Source organism: Chiloscyllium plagiosum, chromosome 16 (genome assembly GCF_004010195.1).
Source record: "Chiloscyllium plagiosum isolate BGI_BamShark_2017 chromosome 16, ASM401019v2, whole genome shotgun sequence".
Classification (NCBI taxonomy): Eukaryota; Metazoa; Chordata; class Chondrichthyes; order Orectolobiformes; family Hemiscylliidae; genus Chiloscyllium; species Chiloscyllium plagiosum.
In genome coordinates this window covers 50,683,604-50,699,911 of record NC_057725.1, presented here as the reverse complement: position 1 = coordinate 50,699,911, position 16,308 = coordinate 50,683,604, and the positions used below count along the sequence as shown (strand labels likewise).

Sequence of the window (16,308 nt, the reverse complement as noted above, 5' to 3'; positions counted from 1 at the left end):
TCAGCTTTCTTTCTGTAGGTGTCATGCAAATCCCTCTCCTAAGATTTCATCAGCCTCTCTGAGTATTGTTTACATTGGAGAGTAAATAAAAGAAAATCTGTGTCTAGAGGAGGCTGGAATGGAAGAATTATGAACACCTGCCATCTGAAAGCCAAAGAAAAAATGGAAAGAAAGATTAAAGACGACGAGAAAAAAATTAAACCCAGCAAAATAAAAAGAAGCGAAAGGAGACAGAGGATTTGCTCCAAAATTATTGAATATAACGTTAAGTATGGAAGGGTAAAATGTACTATTCTGGACATGAGGCACTCTTCTTTTGAGTTTATCTTGAGCTTACTTGGAACAGTATAGGAGGCTGAGAACAATGGACACACTCACAACAAGGTAGCAAATTAAAATGGCAGTGACTGGAAGCTAGGATGCACTTTCAGACTAAATGTAAGTATTCCTCAAAGTAGATCCTAACCTGTGTTTGCATCCCCAAAGCAGATGAGACTGCATTGTGATTAGTGAACATCTTCTATTAAATTGAAAAAGTAAAAATTATAACTTTGGATCTGGGAAGGAAGTTTTTGGCATTGGACAGTAATAAGGGAAAAATAGGAGTTGCAACTTCTGCATTTGCATTTGGGATGATTGAACAGTGAACTAACGTGTCACAAAATGATTGGCCATTTCAAAATTATGCAAGGGGAATGTGTATTTGGTGGTGAAATCATCCAGCAGTTGGTGCAAATGGTTGAGGATGATCAATTGAATATTGTGTGATGGAAGTTTGTAATGCATTGTTGTTTGGAACCTTGCATTCCAAAGTGGAGAAAGCAATAGATTTTAATTTTCAGTTCTGTAAAGCTTTATGATTTGTTGTTTAACAAAAGTCAGAATGTCGTTTGAGCAGTGAACTAAAGACAGCTTTTCTAAGAAAGCATACAACTTAAGATAATGCCTAAAATGGCTACCTGTGAAGTTAATTTCTAAATGTTTACAAAATTGAGTTTAGAATATAGAAACAAATGGTCAGAGATCACTAGGACGTTGAATTCAGAAGAAGTCTCCAAGCAAAAGGACAGCTTTTAGAATCCAGTTTGAATCTTTTGGCTGTGAAAATTTTGTTTGTAAAATATCTCTAAGCTGTGAGAGTTGGCAGAAAATCTCCAAACTGTTATAGTTGGAAAGGAGTAGCCATTTGTCAGAGCTGGAAAGAAGTCTTCAGATCATCACAGTGGTACAAGGAAAAGGGCTGGAAAGAGTCATTTGAGAAAGAACATAAAGTTAGGAGAGGAGTAATGCTTCTCTGGAATTGTGCGACTGTAAAACACATTGCTGGGAAAAGGATTGAATGTTTCTTTTTGCTGTTTATATTGAGATCTTTCTAAATTGTCAGGTGAGTTCTTTTTTTTCTTTCATATAATAAACTTGTATGAGCTTGTTTAAAGAACACTACCAGACACATGTGATTATGTTCAATGATCACCTTGGTAACCAAAATGTTAAAATGAAATTTATGATCCATCAAACCAGGTTTCAATCTGAGATCTGATTTGCCTAGCATTACAATCAGCCAGGATCATAACGATGGAGCTTAAATGGCAAAAAAAATAATTTCTTGATGAAAAGCCAAGAGGTATAATTCTGGGTCAGATAAAGGTATGATGGAAAGTAATGCTAAGGGAAACGAAGTTCGGGAAAAATGGAAAACAGTGAAAGCAAAATGTGTGAATTAGGATGGACCCAATCAAAGACACAACCAAACATCCTGGAGGCAAATTCTTGATTGAAGAAAATAAAGACATTTTGGAAACACTAGTGTTTTGAGGATTACCTCAAAGGAACCATTATGTCATAATCGTGGATCATTTCCTCGCTTCCCATTTCAGCATTCTAAAGTGCCTCTATGCAATATATTCATCATTTTATCGTTCACACACATTTGCTAGACTCAACTTCTGCTTCTATAACTTTCCCAATATTACTTCCTTTGGTTTTTCATCATGTATCAATAGTTTTACCACTTAATCTCCCATACTTCTTACCTATCAGATTTTTTTTCTCATTTCTCTCTCCTAAATTATTTAAAACATATTACATTTCTCAAGATCTGAAGAAAAGTTACTCTGTTTAGCTTTTGACAGTTTCAGCTACATTTACTGAGTATTTCCAGCATTTCTGTTTATGTTCCAGGTTTCCAGAAATTACATTATGCTTCTATAGAGGACGTACTTTAGCCAGTTTATTCTAAAAAAATTAGCTTATGATCTACCATTTTATATCAGTAAGCAATCAGTACCGTTTCTAATTTTAATGCTTCTGCATCATCAAGAAGACCTCCAGCCATTAAAGCATGAATTGTGTCCCGGGCACTGTTAAGCACAGTTCGGACTGCCTGTCTGGTCTTTACTGATATTGCTATCTCTGGGTGGTCACGTTGCAGAAGACCTAAACAAATAACAAAACTATTATTTGCACACAGTTTTACAAAACCTGTAGCCATTCGGAAGTAAGATTTGTACTTATACTGTCTCTTTCATTGTCTCAAGAATGTCACAAAGCACTTAACAGAACAAAGTACATTTTTATGTAATGTAATGTAGGAAACATAGCAGCCAGTTGGCACAAATCAAGCTTACAAGAGCAGCAAATTGATGTCTCGGTGATCTTTTCTTTAATGATGTTGGTTGACAGTTAAATATTGGCCAGACCAAGAGAAATAAATGTGTTGTTCAAATAGTCTGAAATAAAATTCTGTCATTGAATCTTCTACATCTACCAGAAAGACAGGTCTCAGCTTAATATCTTATCCAAAAACAGCATCTGCCTCAATAGTGCACTATAGTGTCCGCTTAGGTTTGTATATTCAAGTTTTTGTAGTGAAACTTGCATTCAAAAACCTCCTCCCTCAGAGAGAGAAGAGCTGACAATTGAGACATAGCTTACATCATCGCATTGGTACATCTTATCTTTCACATTTGGAATGCTATACAGGGAAACTGACAATTCTGCAGCAAAAGAAACCCTTATTAGAGTTCATAAAATGCGCTGAAGAACAATAATTTTAAAATTGAATTAGATCAAACTAGAATTGTGATATTTGAAGAGATGGGGTGAAAAAACAAATGGCTTCATTTTCTGAAAGTGCATGGAAAGGCATTTGCTTTTCTAGAAAACAAACAGAGAATGATGATTTCAGTCTGAAAGCATCTGTGGAGTGAAACAGAGTTAAAATTTCAAGTGTGGTGTGAATCTTCTTCAGGCTCTGAAGACGTCATACTGGCCCCTGAAATGTTAACTCTTTCTCTTTCCACAGATTATGCTTAACCTGCTGAGTTGCTCCAGCATTCTCTATATTCATTTTAGATTTCTAGCATCCACAGTATTTTGATTTTATATAAACTTCTACTTAGTTACATGAAATGTAGATTAATTATGTAGATTTGATGCATACTTTTTATTAAACTCTCAGTGCACTCTTAAAATGTTAAGTTTATTTTTAATGTGACATCTTTATAAGATCACCATAGGAAGTTAATTAGTATCCTTGACTTCCATTGTTTTCACATTAGAAATAAATGGATAACTAACACTACAACTTATAGGCCTTGAAAGATTCAAGACCTAGTCATGATAAACTCAGAGAATCCTGCCATTCTATTCATGTACAAATACCTTGTACTTTCTCCCCAATAAAACTACCAAACCTTCCTTTTACTTCTAACAATAAAATCACCCAGACTTACTGTCTAAAAAAATGCAGAAACAGTCACATGACTCCTTTCACTTACCCTAAATTTAATGTACAGTTCCAAATATATCTCGCATGGGATCACAGTATGTCTACACCTTAGAGGATGATAGCTGTTTCTTCACTTGCCTGAAAGCTATGTCTTGGCTACACAACCATTTCCAAGGCTGAATCTTTTTTTTAAAACAGTTGCTGCAAAAGTGCCAGGATGGAGGTCAGGTTATGTTTGAACCTTCCAAAATAATTCATCAGCCCAAGGCAAAACCTTCGATACAGATGGGGGAACTGGGGGTACCTTTGATCACTCTCACTTTATTTTCCAATGGGTGTAACCCTGTCTTGTCACCTCTGTAGCACAACTAGGTCACTTGGGATGCCTGGAAGACATATCTTTCCTTTCTAAGGCATACACCTAACTGGGAGAAATGTCTAAGCACTATGTCCAAGTTTTCTAAGTGCTCCTTATTTGTCTTCCCTGTTATTAGCATGTCATCTAAATGGCTATCTGGGGTAGACCTTTTAAAATGTTCTCCACCTTCCACTAAAAAATTGCACTCGCTTACAATACTCAAAATGGCAGTCTCATAAATTGGTACAAATTGTAACATACTTCAAGGAATCCTCATCTAACCGCCATTACAAGTGCGCATGGCTCACGACCAGTTTCATGAAGGACAGCAAACACCCCTCTGCTAACAGCTTAACATACAAATTCTCTATGTGAGTGATTGGGTATTTATCCAGCTGCGAATTGCAAACCGACCAGTCAGATTTCACAATTTGTACGACTGGTGCTGGACATTCTGTAAACTGGACTGGTTTGCTGCACATTCTGTAAACTGGACTGGTTTGATGACTACTTTGTTTTCCAGCCTCCTGATTTCAGGTGTAATTAAATGGTGTTGGCAGGCCTTGCAGAATTGTCGAAATGCTTCCTGGTCAACGTGCAAGGTACCTTAGATAGTCCTTAGATCTTACTGATAGACTTATGGACATTTAATTAGGACTCCACTCTGGCAGCCATTTTCTAATTGAGAAATGTTGAGCGAATCTAGGTGAATCTTTCTCAACTAATTTTGCCCCATCAAGCTTAGACCTGAGCTTTTTACTTCAATCTGCGGTAACTGAACCAACTGCTTCTCATGAGACCAGAACTGAACTTGTTTCATTAATCTGTAAATGTTCTTGTATAGGTTTTGAGTCTAGCCAAGGTCTTGCACAAACATAAGGTTGGAGTCCAGTGTAAATTTTGATAAAGACTGATTCTGCAATTCACTGAAATGGTCACGCCAGTATCGACCTCCATTAGAAATGGGTGACCATTTAATCAGACATTTATTTTATCTGTTTCTGATTTGGATGTTGCCAAGAAATTTAACTGCTTTAAACCAGCTGTATGTAGACTTTTCAGGGTGTGGATACCAGATTCCACAAACTGATAGCAACTACAATGGCTTGCCAGCCTGGATCCTGAAGAACAATTTGACTGTTTAGCTGAGGCTTGGTTTTGTTTTGGGGTTTTGCTGTGGGTTCACCTAGAGTCCCTCTGTTCAGGAGATGTCCTGAGTGAGGCTATGCAATTGCCTTCACGCAAGTGATGTTCCCCAACGTCAGTCTGGTGAGGGTGTCCACTTCCTTCGGAATACCCTGCAACTCATATATTCCATTTGCTCAGTTTCCAATGATAAAACCAGCTGTAATGCCTGGTTGAGCCCAGTTGTGATTCAGATAGTTGGCACTTTTGCATGGTTAAATTATTAATCCCACATAGCAAATAGTCTCCCAGCATCTCATTAAGGGTTAAAACAAAGTCACATGCCTCTGCTAGTCATTTTAACCTTGTCAAAAATCCCAATATGGATTCCCCTGGTCCTCGAATTGTCAAGTAAAAACCATAATATCTCAGTATTAGAGGAGACTTTGGGTCATAATATTCCATAATTAAATCTGTCAAGTCTTGGAAGGTTTTGGTATCTGGTGCTGAATGGAAAGCTATGATCCTAATAACCGAAAAGGTGGGCTCACAATCTGTTGGGAGAATTACTCATTGCTTCTCATCTGCCCCAATCTAATTTGCCCAGACAAAAAAAAAAATTCTTTCCACTTTCTGGGCCCAGTCTTCGATGGCAAGATCAAACAATTCAAGCTTCCCAAATAACAACGCTATCTCAGAAATACCTGCTCCAATTCAAAGGTGACTGCTGTGAGCAAACTACTTCAGGAGCATGCTTTTATTTCATCGTCACTGAAATTTCTCCAGAGAGGCCAGTTTCTTGTCACCAAATCACTCTTTATTTACACATGGAGAGTCCTTGACACTGATTCAGCTCCCTCAGAATCAGCCCTTGGAGTGAACAGGATGTCTGACATTCCTGTTCTCATATGTCAGCTAGGGTTCCCCGAATGGACCAGATTAATAGCTCCCATCAGGGAACTCAAATTCTATGAGGTTCACCTAGCTGACTTTGTGAAAATCACTACAAATTTCATTTCTCTTCATACATCCCCAAGTCATTATAATTCCATAATCAGGGGGGCATTTAGTATCCAATGCAAGCCGGATCAGGAGTCCTGGATGGCGTGTTGCCTGCTCAATGCCAGGCTGCAGAACATCTCCAACCAGCTTAAAAGGATATTGGAGCGGGAGGGGGTGGATCCAGTTGTTGTGGTCCACATTGGAACTAACAACATAGCCAAAGTGAGGGTGGAGGCCATGTTTGGGGATTATCAAGCACTAGGAACGAAATTGAAGGACAGGTCCTCAAGGGTCATAATCTCCAGATTTCTACTTGAGCCATGTGCCAATTGGCATTGGGATAAGAAAATTAGGTAAATAAACACGTAGCGAAGGCATTGGTGGGAAAGAGGGATTCCATTTCATGGGACATTGGCATCAGTTTTGGGAGCGGGGGGGGGGATCTGTACCAATGGGATGGTCCCCACCTGAACCGATCTGGAACCAGTGTTCTAGCAAAGACGATAAATAGGGTGGTCAGTAGGACTTTAAACTTCTGAGTCAGGAGAAGGAAAAGCAAATGACCAGGAGTATGGGAGTTAAATGGAAAGATAAGCAGCAGGACGTGTGCAGATGGGTTTAAGCTCGAGGCAGATTAGGAATAAAGCAAAAAAAGGATAACTTAGGACATCTTACGATTTCAAACATCTCTAATAAGAAAGTTAGCATTAAGGCACTTTACCTGAATGCTCTTAGTATTTGTAACAAAATAGATGAATTAATGGCACAGACCATGGTGAATGGTTATGATGTGGTAGGCATCACAGAGACATGGTTTCAGGAGTTCAGGACAGGCAGTTAAACATCCAAGGATTTACAACTTTTCGAAAAGACAGGGAGGTGGGCAGAGGGGGCAGGGTTGCTTTATTAGTTAAGAATAAAATTAAATCTATGGCAGTGAATGACATAGGGTCAGATGATTGGAGTCTGTGTCGGTGAAGTTGAGGAACCGCAAAGGCAAAAAAAAACATAATGGAAGTAATGTACAGACCTCCTAACAGTGGTCAGGACCAGAGATGCAAGATGTACAGGGAAATAGATGGGGCATGTCAATATGGCAAGGTCATGGTGATCATTGGAGACTTCAATATGCAGGTGGAGTGGGTGAATAATGTTGCTGGTGGATCCAAAGAAAGGGAATTCGTGGAATGCTTACAGGATGGCGTTTTGGAACAGCTTGTGATAGAGCCCACAGGGAGCAGGCTGTTCTGGACTTAGTGCTATGTGATGAGCTATAGTGTATAAAAGATCTTAAAGTAACGGAACACTTAGGAGGCAGCAATCTTAACATGGTAGAGTTCAGTCTGTAGTTTGAAAGAGAGAAGGCAATATCAGATTGGTGTTACAGTTAAATGAAGGTAATTACAGGGGCATGAGAGAGGAACTGATGAAAATCGACTGGAAGCAGAGCCTAGCAGGGAAGACAGTAGAGCAACAATGGCAGGAGTTTCTGGGTGTAATTAAGGACACAGTACAGAGGTTCATCCCAAAGAAAAGAAAGATTACCTGGAAAGGGAATCAGACAGCCAGAGCAGGCAAAGGAAGTCAGGAAATGTATCAAAGAAAAAGAGTCTATAAAGTGGCCAAGAGCTCTGGGAAATCAGAAGATTGGGAAGGCTACAAAAACAGAGGAGACAAAGAGAGAAATAAGGAAGGAGAGGATCAAGTTGGAATATTGCGTGCAATTCTGGTTTCCTTCCTATCAAAAAGATGTTGTGAAACTTGAAAGGGTTCAGAAAACATTTACAAGGATGTTGCCAAGGTTGTAAGATTTGAGCTACAGGGAGAGGCTAAACAGGCTGGGGCTGTTTTCCCTGGACCGTCGGAGGCTGAGGGGTGACCTTATATAATTGCAACATTTAAGAGGCATTTGGATGGGTATATGAATAGGAAGGGTTTGGAGGGATATGGGCCGGGTGTTGGCAAGTGGGACTAGATTGGGTTGGGATATCTGGTCGGCATGGACAGGTTGGACCAAAGGGTCTGTTTCCATGCTGTACATCTCTATGACTCTAAGTATGAAGGTAGGATAGCCAGTAATATTAGAAATGATAATAAGAGTTTCTTTCAATACATAAGAAACAAACAAGAGGCAAAAGTAGACATTGGGCCGCTCCAAATTGATGCTGGAAGGCTAGTGATGGGAGATAAGGAAATAGCTGAAGAATTTAATAAATACTTTGCATCAGTCTTCACAGTGGAAGACATGAGTAACATCCCAACAATTAAGGAGAGTCAGAGGGCAGAGTTGAGTATGGTAGCCATTACAAAAGAGAAAGTGTGAGAAAAGCTAAAAGGTTTAAAAATTGATAATTCTCTTGGCCCTGATGGGCTGCATCCTAGAGTTCTGAGGGAGGTGGCTGAGGAAATAGCAGAGGCATTAGTTGTGATCTTTCAGAAGTTATTGAAGTCAGGAAAAGTCCCAGATGATTGGAAAATCGCTGTTGTAAAACCCTTGTTCAAGAAAGGATCAAGACAAATGATGTAAAATTATAGGTCTATCAGCCTCACCTCAGTTGTTGTTAAAATTCTAGAATCCATCGTTAAGGATGAGATTTCTAAATTCTTGGAAGTGCAGGGTCAGATCAGAACAAGTCAGCCTGGATTTAGTAAGGGTAGGTTGTGCCTGACAAACCTGTTAGAATTGTTTGAAGAGGTAACATGTAGGTTAGACCAGGGAAACCTAGTGGATGTATCTATACTTCCAAAAGGCCTTTGATAAGGTGCCTCACAGGATGCTACTGAGTAAGGTGAGAGCCTTTGGTGTTCGAGGTGAGCTACTGGCATGGATTGAGGATTGGCTGTCTGACAGAAGGCAGAGAGTTGGGATAATAAGTTCTTTTTTGGAATGGCAATCAATGGCAAGTGGTGTCCCACAGGATTTAGTCTTGGGGCCGCAGCTGTTCACTGTATATATTAATGATCCGGATGAAGGGACTGGGGGCATTCTAGTGAAGTTTGCCGATGGTATGAAGTTAGGTGGATAAGCAGGTAGTACTGAGGAGGTGGGAAGGCTGCAGAAAGATTTAAACAGTTTAGGGGAGTGGTCCAGGAAATGCTTGATGAAATTCAACGTGAGCAAATGCAAGGTCTTGCACTTTGGAAAAAAGAATACAGGCATGGATTATTTTCTAAACGGCAAGAAAATTCATAAAGCCAAAGTACAAAGAGATCTGGAAGTGCTAGTCCAGGATTCTCTAAAGGTTAACTTGCAGGTTGAGTCTGCGATTAAAAAAGCAAATGTAATGTTGTCACTTATCTCAAGAGGGTTGGAATATAAAAGCAGCAATGTGCTTCTGAGACTTTATAAAGCTCTAGTTAGGCCCTATTTGGAATACTGTGTCCAATTTTGGGTCCCACACCTCAGGAAGGACATACTGGCACTGGAGCATGCCCAGCGGAGAATCACACAGATGATCCCTGGAATGGCTGAGGATCCTGGGTTTGTATTCATTAGAGTTTCGAAGGTTGAGGAGAAATCTAATAAACTTACAAAATAATGCATGGTTTGGAAAGGATGGACACTGAGAAATTGTTTCCTTTAGGCGGGGAGACTAGGACACATGGGAACAATCTTAAAGTTAGAGGGGGTCAATTTAGAACGGAAATGAGGAGACATTTCCTCAGCCAGAGAGTGGTGGGCCTGTGGAATTCATTGCCACAGAGCACAGTGGAGGCTGGAGTGTTAAATGTCTTCAAGGCAGAGATTCAAGGAATTAAGGGCTATGGGGAGAGTGCGGGTAAGTAGAATTGAAATGCCCATCAGCCATGATTAAATGGCGAAGTGGATCAATGGGCCGAATGGCCTTACTTCCACTCCTTTTTATTACATCCTTCATATTTACATGCTTAACATCAACTTTGAAAGTTGCAGACTTCAGTGTTGGTGGTGCATGAGTGTTTATGAATTCAGTACTCATCCTTTTAACACTGTAAGTATTGCTTTTCTGAATGGTTGCCGATCCTTATTATTTCTCTTCTCAGAAAGTTCCAAATTTCCATTGGTTTCTTATTTAATAGTTTCAAATCTTTATTATTTCTCACTGTAATCCTACAGTCTGTTCCAACTATATATAATCTTGTTTGTGGTGTTTTTGTTGTAACCATTGTTTCTCTTTGTTCATCTCTTAGCCATATTCTTCCTCTTGTCTGTAGTTTTGACATTCATGTTCTCTTTTACTGAAGTTGTCCCTTTGCTTCTCCTCACATTGTTTCAATCAATTGTGGCCACTGTCAGCAATGTTGGCTGTAACTTCTGACACAGAGATGGAAGTTATGATCTCAATCTCCTCACCATCAGTGATTCTGATGGCAATAATCCATTATGTAGTGTTGGAAATTGATAACTTAATAGGGTTAGGTTTAAATTCTATCCTTCATCACGAATTCTTCTATTGCTTACACTTAGTGGCCAGCTTCCCAATTTGCATGAAAAGAGATGAATTCGTAACATGAATGAAATCATATCCATGTGTGAAACACTGACTCTACTGATTTGCAAACTATCGACCATAGTCTAAAACTTCAAACTCTAAATTATGTAGTTCCTGTATTTCTGCCTTTGCTGCAATTCTACCAGGCCTTGATGAGATCACATCTGGAATATTGTGTGCAATTTTGGTCCCCTTATGTGAAGATGTTCTAGCAATGGAATGCAATGAAGGTTTACTGGACTGATTCTTGGGATGGTAGCTCTGTGTAAGAAGACAGACTAGATCATGAACTATAATCAGTAAACTTCAGAAGAATGGATGGAGGTGGAGAACCAAGGATCACAGTTTAAGGTTAAACGATAAGCCATTTAGAACTGAGATGAGGTGCAATTTCGTCACTCAGACTGCTGAACCTGTTGAATTTTCTGCCACAGAGAGTGGTTGAAGCCAAAACATTGAATATTTTCAAGGAGTTAGATGTAGCTTTTAGATGTAGCTATAGGGATCAAAGGATTGGATATCAGCATGAACATAGTGAATGGCAAAGCATGCTCAAAGGGTCAAAAGGCCCACTCCTGCTATGTTTTTATACTGTGCAGCTGGATGACTTCAATCTACCTTGATGAATGGTTTGTAAAGGTGAAGAAGGTTTTTCCTTTGAATGTGAAAAAATCCGTACACAAGTGGTCTCATGTCCTTGGTGGAAAAGATTAATGTAATTTTACTGAATATGGGATGTAATTCTGTATAAAGTGATAGGGACCAAAAGATTGCTTTTCATGCCCTCACATGACACTTCATACATACTTTTGGAAAAATCTGAAGTTCACAAGTTCTTGTTATCAGTAATATTTCATTGAAGATGAGCAAGTTGTCAATGAATGAGGTGTTTGCACTGGTATTTGCACTGTTCGAAGTACTTTGACAAGGTCGCACATGGGAAACTGATAAAGAAGCTAAAAGCATATGGGATCTAGGGTAACTTACCAAGTTGAATCAAATTTTGGCTTACTGGCATGAGACAGAAGGTGGCGGTGGAAGGCTTTTTGTGTGACTGGAGTCCAATAATGCAGTGATGTACTACAGGAATCAGTGTTGGGACTCTTATTGCTTGTGATATACATAAACAATGTAGATCAGAATGTGGGTTGGGGGGAGGGGGGTAATACATAAGTTTGTGGATGACACAAAAATTAGCCAGATGGCTGACACTGAGAAGCAAAGTCTTAGGTTACAGGAGGATATAAATGATTTAGTCAGATTGGTCGATCAGTGACACATGGTATGCAACATTGTGAAATGTGAAATGATGCACTTTGGAAGACGTATCAAGACAAAGATGTAAAGGTGAAGTTGCCCATAGTCTTACCAGACCACAGGGCCCCTCTCTTATTACTAACTGGTGGTTTAACCCGAGGGTCACCACATCTCAGATATGGGAACAGATTGAGCAACAAAAGTCCTCAATGTTAGGTTCCCAGACCCTTCCCTAATCGCTGTAATGGTTTGTGGGGAAATTCTTTTTCTGGCAAGGTATGCTAAGTATTTGCCTGGCTTGTCACTATGCTCGTATAACCTTTGCTTAAGTATTTGCCTGGCTTGTCACTATGCTCGTATAACCTTTGCTTTGCAAAAGCCAGCTCCTTCTCTGCCGTCTGCATGAGCACGGAATTTAGTGTAGACTGCAGTGCCGTAATCCTCTGTAGTTTGACCAACGAGGGTCTGTCAAAATAGGCCTTCTCAGCTGCCTTCAACCGTCCTTCAAGGAGACGTTGCTGCTCACTCTTCTGCCGCTTCCTACTTGTGGGATATGAAATAACTAACCCTCTGGCATAAGCTTTGGCAGTTTCCCAGAGAACAGATGAGCTATCAACCGAGCCTATGTTGATGTCTAGAAATGCCCGAAATTCCCGAGAGAAATACTCCACAAACTTGCTGTCCATGAGAATAAAGGGGTCCATTTCCCAGGACCTTGAATCCACTGTAACATCCTTAATTTTAACCATGAGGTACATGGAGCATGATCAGAGATGGCAATATTACCAATTGTACAGGATGCCACCAGATCCAGGGTTACCACAGGGGTCATTAAAAAAATCAATCCTCGTGTGACATCTATGCGGATTGGAGAAAAACGTGAAATCCCCACCTGTAGGATGGAGACATCTCCAGACGTACACCAACCCTAATTCCCCAAATAAACCCAATAATTGTTTAGTTCGTGCAGAGGGTATCAAGGGACCTTTAGGCAACCTGTCTACTGTGGGGTCCATCAGGCAGTTAAAATCTCCCCCTATAATGATGTGCCGAGACTTGCAGTTTAGAAAAAGCATTTACCAAGAATTTAAGAGGATGAGCTGGGGGACAATAAACATTAAAATGCCATATTCTTCCCCATTTATCAAGGCTTTAAGAATTACAAACCTCCTGTATGTGTCTTTAACACATTTCAACAATTTAAATGAGAGATTTTTCCTTATCAATATAGCCACTCCCCTACTTCTGGTATTAAATGATGAAAAATAAACTCGGTCAAAGCCATTCTGCTGTAATTTCAGATGCTCCTTGTCATCCAAATGTGTCTCCTGCAACAAAGCAATATCCACCTTCTCTTTTCTAAGACTCAAGAGTACCTTCTTCCTCATAATTGGTGAGTGACTTCCCTTGAGATTCCAGGTACACCATTTAATCAAATCATTAGCCATAATCTTCTGCAATTACATTTAAATTCCAGAGAGGAGGAACCTGAACCACAAATTGCTGAGCTTTAGTGTTGCATGGTCCACCAAATATAAAAACTATATAAACTAAAACCACAAAATTTAACAAACATACAAAATTATTAAAAATAAAAAACAACAAAAACCAGAAAACAAACCAACATATAAAGCGCCAATAGCGCTGAGTAGGGGAACTCACCCCCTGCCCGGAGGGGGCAACTACCCGTCCTGGACTGCCCATAAATAGGCATCTAATCATCTTCACTTCTCCCAGCTGCAGCCACATCGCAAGCACAAGCTAAAAAGAATAAACACCCCATAGAATATCAATATGAATAAAAATACATTCTTTTATAAAAAAAAGGGGGAATAAATACCCCACCCATCCTTTGGTATGTCCTAACTTAGAAATTTAAAATGTACATCTTAACCACCTGCCAGACATAGTTTGAACCAAATTATTATCAGTAGAGGAAAAAAAAGGGAAAAACAAAGCTCCAACTGAGTTTCCTCCATTTCTTTTACAGAATGACAAACGCATACCCAAGCAACAATATTTATACATACTACAATTGTTTAAATTAGGTTAGTTTGTCCACAAAGACTCTTGCCTTCTCCGATTTGTCAAAGAGATGCATGGATCCATCTAAGGTGATCCAAAGCACCGCCGGAAATCTCAGGGAGTACTGAATCCCGAACTCCTTCAATCTTCTCTTGACACCATCATATGATTTTCGTTTCTGGATCACTACTGCTGAAAAGTCCTGAAAAAGCATGATCTTAGACCCCTCTTAAATTAGGGTCTTTGGATCCTTCCCCTGGAGTCTGGAAGCCTCCATGACTCTCTCCTTATCCCGGTAATGATGGAACCGCACCAGGAAAGGACGAGGGTGCTGACCCAGACCCGACCTCCATGCTGCGATCCGGTGAGCCCTCTCTTTCTTCAATCCTCTCATGCCAGTCTCCAAGTCAAGGAATTTCGGAAGCCAATCTTCAACAAATTCTGCAGGCCGCTCACCTTTCTTACCCTCAGGCAGACCGATGATCCGAATGCTTTTTCTCCTGCCCGTTTTCAAGATCATCCACTTGGTCACGCAAATTACGAACCTGTGTCTTCAGGGCTTGGATCTCTTCCTTGAATGAACTGGCATCAGCTTCCACCCCTGTGACCCTGTGCTCCACCTCATCCGTCCTCTTCTCCAGGTCTCCCAGCTGCTGCTCATGCCTCTGCAGCATGAGAGAAACTGGAGCCAGCTTCTCTTCAATCTGTTTCCCCAACATCTCGCGAGATTTCGAGAGCTGGTTTACCAGGTCCTGGAGAGTAATCGGCTCCGAGACTGCTGCAGGCTGAGCTGCAGGCCCGGCCTCAGATGCTCCTCCTCCCTTTTTTGGCATTCCTGGACAGCTGAAAATACAGCTAAGTCAATTTTTAAATGTTTCTTGGGGCTCCACAATCTTTCCAATGCCCCAAGAAATCCTGATGACCTGGGTTGGGTGGGTTAAAGGACCGTCCTGCTCCTGCTGCGATGCGAAACTCTGCAGTGTGATCTTCTCAGATCGCCACCATCTTAGATACCCCGATATGTGAATATTAACTTTGACCAATTTTGGTGTCAATTGCAAACTTACTAACCATGCCTCTGGGTTTTGCATCCAAGTTGTTTATATAAATGACAAATAAAAGTGGACCCTATGCCAATCCCTCGGGTACACCGCTGGTTACAGGCCTCCAGTCACTCTGCATTACAAAACAGCCATCCAACCAACTGCACTAACCAATCCCACATTACTGAGGAGTATTCAATCAATGGAAGAACACTAGGAATCTCAGAGGAACAGAAGGATCTTGTGGTGGTTGTCCATAGATCCCTTAATGTGGCTGGACAGGTTAATAGAGTACTGAAGGACGAATATGGGATGTTTGCCTTTATCAGTCAAGGGATAAATATAAGAGCAAGGATGCAGTGTTAGAGTTGCATTAACTTTTGTTAGGCTGCAGCTTGACTACTGTGCAGAGTTCTGACCATCTCACTATAAGAAATTTGTGATTGCACTGGAGACGATGAACAGAAGATTCACCAGGATGTTGCTTGGGATTAAGCATTTCAGCTATGAAGAGAGGCTAGATAAGCTTGGATTGTCTTCTTTGGAGCAGAGGTTATGGGGGGATTCTGATAGAGGTGTATAAGATTATGCGGTGCATGGATAGAATAGATAGAAAACAGCTGTTCTCCTTAGTTGAAGGGTCAAGATTAAGTGGGCACACTTTTAGGTGGTTTAGAGGGGAATTGAGGGAAGGCTTTTTCACACAGAGGGTAGTGAGAGTCTGAAATGCATTGCCTTAAAATGTGATTCAGGCATGTAACTTTATAATCTTTAAAAACTACTGAAAGAACATTTGAATTGTCATAACATTTAAGGCTATGGGTCTAGTATAGTGTAATCTTGGCATACAGACTCGATGGGACAAAGAGTCTCTTCTGTACTGTATGATTCTACTTGTACAGTATTGGATTGTTAGGTATATAGTCTGGCTATCCTTCCAGCAAATTCCCAAATTTGGTTACATTTTTCATTCCATTCTTGTGCCTCTTGCTTTCTCATTTTAGTAATTGGTAAGTGTTTGGAAACTTCTGCTGAGTCAGCTTCAATCTCTTCAATATAGTCAGAATCTTTTTGTTCTGGTCTTTTCAATGCTATCTTTGAGAGTGTGCTTACTGTTCATTTGATATTTCCCATTGTATATATTTAGTAGTTGAGGTATACATACTAATAGCCAATGTGAACTTTGGATGGCATTTTGGCAATTTATTTTATTTTGTTAAGAGCAGTGATCATTGACCTGTAATAGGTTTTGATGTTGATGTATCACCCCATCACATAAATTGAAGTATTTTCACA

At 40.1% G+C, this 16,308-nt stretch overlaps 1 protein-coding gene across 1 annotated transcript in view; it reads right to left on the bottom strand.

Annotated features, from left to right (window-relative positions):
- Positions 1-16,308, bottom strand: part of LOC122558097 (sodium/hydrogen exchanger 10-like) — a 373,845-nt gene that overhangs the window by 127,694 nt on the left and 229,843 nt on the right. The window contains exon 19 of the mRNA XM_043706417.1: positions 2,288-2,436. Within this exon, the coding sequence (XP_043562352.1) occupies positions 2,288-2,436 (149 nt within the window). The remainder of the gene's footprint in view (positions 1-2,287; positions 2,437-16,308) is intronic.